This window comes from Cucurbita maxima, unplaced genomic scaffold (assembly GCF_002738345.1).
Source record: "Cucurbita maxima cultivar Rimu unplaced genomic scaffold, Cmax_1.0 Cma_Scf00028, whole genome shotgun sequence".
Taxonomy (NCBI): domain Eukaryota; kingdom Viridiplantae; phylum Streptophyta; class Magnoliopsida; order Cucurbitales; family Cucurbitaceae; genus Cucurbita; species Cucurbita maxima.
Window position 1 is genome coordinate 2,408,717 of NW_019272044.1, and position 6,621 is coordinate 2,415,337.

The 6,621-nt window shown below is 33.2% G+C and overlaps 2 protein-coding genes across 4 annotated transcripts; one reads left to right on the top strand and one right to left on the bottom strand.

The window, feature by feature from the left end:
- The first annotated feature begins 242 nt into the window (after positions 1-242).
- On the top strand, positions 243-1,841 carry LOC111465116 (small heat shock protein, chloroplastic-like). Of its 2 annotated transcripts, none has more exons than XM_023109415.1 (2): positions 243-544; positions 1,252-1,841. In XM_023109415.1, exons 1-2 carry the CDS (start codon positions 325-327, stop codon positions 1,668-1,670), a joined length of 639 nt encoding a protein of 212 aa, XP_022965183.1. In that variant the 5' UTR covers positions 243-324; the 3' UTR covers positions 1,671-1,841. The 2 variants fall into 2 exon arrangements, with proteins under 2 accessions (XP_022965183.1, XP_022965184.1); XM_023109416.1 differs by having other exon boundaries at positions 246-541; positions 1,252-1,731.
- Positions 1,842-1,927: 86 nt separating this feature from the next.
- On the bottom strand, positions 1,928-2,702 carry LOC111465148. 2 transcript variants are annotated; one of them, XM_023109467.1, is made up of 3 exons: positions 2,562-2,702; positions 2,358-2,433; positions 1,928-2,224 (listed from the first exon to the last, which is right to left on the bottom strand). In XM_023109467.1, exons 1-3 carry the CDS (start codon positions 2,604-2,606, stop codon positions 2,055-2,057), a joined length of 291 nt encoding a protein of 96 aa, XP_022965235.1. In that variant the 5' UTR covers positions 2,607-2,702; the 3' UTR covers positions 1,928-2,054. The 2 variants fall into 2 exon arrangements, with proteins under 2 accessions (XP_022965235.1, XP_022965234.1); XM_023109466.1 differs by having other exon boundaries at positions 2,358-2,439.
- Positions 2,703-6,621: the final 3,919 nt, after the last annotated feature.

The window sequence follows — 6,621 nt, forward strand, 5'->3', positions numbered from 1 at the left end:
TTTTTTTTTTTTTTTTTTTTTGTAAATTAGAAAATATCAAATTAGTCCATAAAATTAAAATTGACAAATTTATATGACATTTTGTAAGAATTGAAGAATTGAAGGACTAAAGTTGTAATTAATTGAAGTTAAGAAGCGTCCCGAAAAAGGCGGTAATATTCTAGAAACCTCGCCATTGTACTGGAAGAGAACCTCCATTACTAGAACCTTCTTTCCCCTTCCCCAAGCTTCTTCTTCTTCTATAAAACCCCAACTTCTCATTCCCTAACCAATGAATCGCTCCCATTAGTCTCTGAATTACAAGCTTTTCCAAAATCTACATCAATGGCTTCTTCGATCGCTCTCCGAAGGCTCGCTGCTAACTCCGCCGCTAAGCTCTTCAATCCTGTTCGCTCAGCTTCTGTTCTCCCATCTGTCGGTCGTTCGTTCAACACTAATGCTCAGATGACCAGCTACAATGACGACGAACGCTCTGTTGATGTGGACCGCCGCTCTGACCGCTCTCTCTCTCGTTCTTATGATCGCTTTCCTGGTTTCGCAGGTAGTTGTTATCTTTGTCCTTGTTAGAGCTTTGAACTCGTGGTTTGTTCATTGATTGTGATGCTTCTGTATTGTTCTGGAGTTTTCAACTACGTTTTCGTGAGTGTTTTGTTGTTTGTTTGTTTAATTTGATTGCATTTGTGGAAATGGTTGTGGAACTTCCAAGTGGAATTGAAGATTACATGTTGTGAAAGCATAGCTAACCTATTCCGTTGGTCTTTGAGGAATGTCGCGATGAAATCGTCTATGAATTGGTAGTCTTTTAGTGACGACCTTGCTTGCTTGTACATGACGAATCTTGCGGAGATTGCTCTGCTCGACGAATTTCAGCTTGACAATTGTTATTGGTTGAGAAGTCTAGTGTAAACTTTCGTTTACTTGTTAAAGTCGTGGAACCATCTGGAACTGGTTGCGATCGAGTGAGAATGCTTGCTTTGGTCACTCTGCTTGCCTAGTCTCTGTCACGAAATGATCTTAAATTGGTTTGTGTTTCAGATAGGATCTTGTTTATTTTGAATGTTGGCATGTCCTCTTCGGAATGAATCTTGTTTTAGTGATGGCAGATCCTTCTTTACTTTCTAAGTCTTATCTCGTGTTCGTAGCGAATCTCGACTGGATGAATATCGCCATGTAGTGATGCATCTGTTGTAGTTTAGTTATTTGTTAGTGGAGAACTCTTGTCCTGAACAATCCTTGGTTGTCGATTTACAGACGTGTTCGATCCGTTTTCTCCGACACGAAGCCTAAGTCAGGTTCTGAATCTGATGGATCAGTTCATGGAAGATCCATTACTGGCAGCTTCACGAGGAGTAGGAGCAGGATCCAGGAGGGGATGGGACGTGAGAGAAGACGACGACGCTCTGTACCTGCGAATGGACATGCCTGGGCTGAGCAAAGAAGATGTGAAGGTGAGTGTGGAGCAGAACACTCTTATTATCAAAGGTGAGGCTGCGAAAGAATCCGAGGACGAATCTGATCGGAGACGATTCTCGAGCCGACTAGATTTGCCTGCTAACCTCTATGAACTGGATTCAATCAAAGCAGAGATGAAAAATGGAGTTCTGAAAGTAGCTGTGCCAAAGGTGAAAGAAGAAGAGAGGAAGGATGTGAAGCAAATTACTGTTTCGTAGTTCGACAAAGCCAGCAGACGAAAATGGTGACTACTACACTCTGTTGTTTTCACACTGTAGACTGTAGAATGTAGAGCTTTCTCTTTGCTTTTGCTTTGATCACTTTCATGGAGGTGTTTGTCGTAGCTGTCTGGATGTGGAGATTTTCAATATAATGTGTGAATTTCAAGCTGTTTTAATGAATCATTAGAGTCTATTTGAGGTTCAAGGAGAATTTGGTGGTATCTTTGAGGTTATTTTAGATGTTACGCAACGAAATTTCAGTTGATCAATTGTAGTTCCAACATAACATAATCTTGTGGTTCGAGTTAGATATATAAATACAATGATAACTTGAGTAAATGTGATACCTACGTAGATTATAATAAATAAATAAAAATCAATTTAAAAGCAATCGTTTGAATACTGATGGGAGAGGGATTGGGATTTTAGAGAATTGGAGTTGTAGGTTTGGGAATGGATACTATCTTCTTCGTGAATCTTGCCTTGGAATTTCACATTTCCTTTTACAACCACTTGTTTTTTTGTCACATCTATGGTGAACTCGACTAACTCTGCATATTAAGACAACAAAAAAAATATCTCTAAGTTCAAATTCACAAATTATAGACCATACTTTGATTTAATTTATATGACGAAACAGATAAATAGTTAATTGAAGAGACGGGATCAAAAAAATATACGAACCAGAGATTTTAGAGAGAAGTTGAGAAACTCTTTGGCGACACCCATTGCAACTCATATTTGCATTTATAACAATTACCTGAAACTACCAAACCAAAACCAAAAATTATAAATCTTTGAATGAAATATATAATATAATCTCACAAAAATACATATTATTCTAAGAAATTTACCAAAAAAAACAAGAACATATTTGAAAAATCTTACAGAAGGGGGCGTAAGATCCTCAGAAAACAACAAAGATTGCTCCATTCTTGGCTCTGTTCGTCAAAGTTCTTGACTTTCTCTCTCTATTTTCTCTCTCTTGTTAGGCAGCCATGGATGATGCTTCTGAACATTTCCATCTAAGTTCTTAGGCGGCTTATTAAATAGATCAATTCATCAATTTTTGGCCTAATTTAATCTTAGGGTTGGCATATTTGACTATTTTAATTCAACCCTTTCCAATGAATCTTTTCACATTCTCTCCATCTTTTATTATTATATATTCCGACTTTAGTTCGGGTTAATCCTATAAATCGGTAATCGGATTGGCAATTGGTATCGGGCTTTATTTGGGTTCAATTCCTTTCTTCCTACTCGAACCAACGTTGGATCAATTCTTTCGATGCTTGTTCAGAGTGGGGTCGATTTGTTTTTGGTCCATTACAAGCTTAGTTTGTAAACTTTTGGTTTAATGTTTAGTTATTTGGTCCAGAAACTTTGAATAATGTTCTAATAAATTTCTTAACTTTCAATTGTGTGTCTAATAAATTTTTGAAGTTTCAAATTATCCCGACATTTTCAACATTTTTTTGTTTGAAGTTCATGAATTTATTAATTATGAAAGTTGAAAATTTAGAATTCAAGGATATAATTGGTTTTTTTTACTCAATAAAAATAGGAATATATAAATGAATACCACATTTAAACAAGGGAGGGTAGTATAACTAAGAAAAACTTAAAACAATTGAAAGTTATTACCTATCCTAACAAGAAGCACCTTCCTATTCTGTGGTGGTTCGACCATATGAACTCCAAAATTAAGCGTGTCTTATTTGAAACAATTTTATATTGTGTTATTTTATGAAAATTTTCTTTGGAAATATGTGAGTCAGAATAAAATATATTGAAATTAGTCTTCATTCTTAAAAGCTAGACCTGAGTAACATGACCATGAGATACCAAATCTGGATTTCAAATCACGATCAGAATCTTGGACATTGGTTCAAATCATAATCCGAATATTGGGCATAGGTCGTTACACGTATATTATCCATCTCATTTATCCAGTAAAACGAGAGCAAATCGTAAAATATATCGTAAGATCCCACATCGATTAGAGAGGAGAACGAATCATTCTTTATAATGGTGTGAACCTCACTATAATGATGACTATGCATGACGGGCCAAAGCAGATAATATTTGCTAGTGGTTGGCTTGAGCGGTTATCTATGTTTTTTCTTTGCAAGTAACATGTATCTCTTATACATTTTCATATATTCAAATCGGTTAACAAAGTAACAAATTAACTATATATTTTTGTCAAAAAAATTTAAAAAATAAAATTTAATAATTTTTAATAATTTTTTTTTCATCTTTACCGTTACTAATACGTTTCAAAAATACTCATGAACTTTCAAAAATAACATTATAAAGTTTAGATATAATGTATGAGGTGTCAACAAATGAGTTTCGTCTATATATTGACGGTAATGATTTTTCTGAATATATTTTTACGAAGATAAAGGGTGTAAATATTAACGGATATTAGAACCGTTTGTGAATATTTTTATTAATTCGGACAAATTGGTATGTATGTTTAAGTTATGGCATCGTGGCTTCATGTTCTTATCATCCCTTCCTTATCAAGGCTCTATATTATTAATTATTTATTCAATGTTAAAAGAATAAAAAGGCATGAAATTAAAAAAAAAAAGAAAAAAGAAAAAAATGGAGGTATGGGTAATTAGATACTTTAATTAATTAATTAATTCATTAATTATTGGGATTGTTGCTCCCACCCACTATAGTTAGTTAATTTTTTTTAATATATGATGATGCATATCTTATATTAATTGAATTATGTTTATATCGGTAAATAACTTAGGCTATCAAATATATTTAATATGTTGCTTCAAGTAGAGATTAAATATCTCAATATTTAAGACATTAATAATAGAGATATCTTGAGAAATTACTAAGAAAAACGACAAATAGAGAGGGAGAGTTAGAGTCGGGTTTCTGCCTGGTTGTGGTTCAACATGTTGATGAGTCAGTCTGACTCGGGTGGAAGTACGATGTGTTTGAAAAGTTTGGGATTGTAAATGGATTTGAGTACCATGTGGATCATTGCTTTGTTATGCTCTTTTCTACCGGTTAAACTATTTTGAGCACTCTCTAAGACTACATAGCTCGAGTAAAGAGCTTACAGTTACAAAAATGGCAAAAAAATTACAGGTGACCGTTACAAGAATGGTAAACACGGTGTGATGTTATATTCTAATAAACTTAACACAAAGTATTGATAACTTGAACTCAAATATTAAATTTCTTATTTTTAAGAGACTTTAAAAAATTCGATGACTCGTAAAACCTAATTAACCTAATTCAATCCATACTCGAGTAAAAAACTTATTTGGGTTGGGTTGATTCAAATAAATGAATATTTTATAGATTAAGTTAGTTCATGTGTTCTCTTGAAATTAGACTGGATTGAATCGAATTTATTGTTTAATTTTAATAAATATATTTTTTCTTACCATATAAATATTAATTTTTAAATAACCTAACTTTTCAATCCTTTGGGATATCTTTGGATTTTTAATTTTCTAAATCCTTATAAATGTTTTTGGGATTAAAATTCTATACTTTTCAACTTGGACTTTGGGCCCAATCATTTGAATTGGGCTTTGGGCCTAACTCTTTTGGATATAGATTTTGGGTCTAATTATCTTTATAAATGTTTTTGAGATTAAAATTCAGGGCCCAAATATTTTAATTGGGCTTCATTCATTTTGAAACTTGTCCTTTAGAATTGGGCTTTGGGCCTAACTCTTTTGGATCTAGAATTTGGGCCTAATTATCCTTATAAAATGTTTTTGGGCCCAACCATTTGAATTGGGCTTCATTCATTTTAAAATTCTCTTTAGAATTGGGCTTGGGGCCTAATTAATCTTCAGTTCATTATATCTCTCTAGGCCCAATTTGATCACACTAGAATTACCATTATTTGATATAATTAAATAGATAGACTGGTTGAAAAGACGTAAAGGTAAGAAAATGTGGCATACGAGTAAATGAGGGATATATGAATGAACTAATACCACATCTGAATGAGAGCGGTCCTTAAACGTGCTTTACTTGGAGCAATTGTATGATGGGTGGCCGAATGAAATTATTCAACCATGTCGTAAAAGATCATTCTAAATCCCGAGCTTGGGTCGTGAACATAACGGGGAAAAGTGTAAACTTTATTTATTTTTTGTTTCTCTTTTTGAAATAAGCCAAAGAGCTTGTGCTTACAAATGGATGGGTGGGGAAGAGGACCACAAACCCACCCAACACCACAACATCTCTACACCCTTCTAAATATCATCTTCCATTTTTGAATCTTATTATATCAAATGTGATAATGACATTCATATTTTTTAATTGGAATTTTTCCCTCCTCGCTATAATTCGAAAACCCGAAACATTATTCGCCACTCCTCTCACAATTTAATGTGATTAAGTAATAATATAATGTTTGAGGTTTACCATGTTTTTGTTCGTTGTCAAAAGTGTCTATATTCACCCGATAAAATTTTGTTTCTATTGTTTTTTTTTTCTTCTTCTTAGTTGAACAAATTTGGAATGGAGAATCAAACTTTAGGTTTCGCCCCATGCGGAAAATTTGGACAAAGAATTAGAATTTATATTCGATACCTCGTGCCCCTCCCCCCCACCCCCGACATTTTCCTACCTCTCCTGTAAAGTGCTTCCTATAGTGAATATTATCCTGCGGATTATTCTTCTTTATATTTTGTTCTCACCCACGTGCTTTTTAGAATTTAAAAATTCAATAAAATTTTGTAAAAAAATAATTAAAAAAAAAAAACAAAGAATGAAAATAATTGTCAAAAAGAACCGGTGGTGAACTGACAATTGAGGCTGTTTTTTTAGATTTTGATTTGTACCCTAAGAATATATTAGAAAAAGGTGAAAAAAAAGTAATAATAATTTGGAAATAATAAAATCCCAAAAAAAAAAAAAAAAAAAAAAAAAAAAAAAAAAAAAAAAAAAAAAA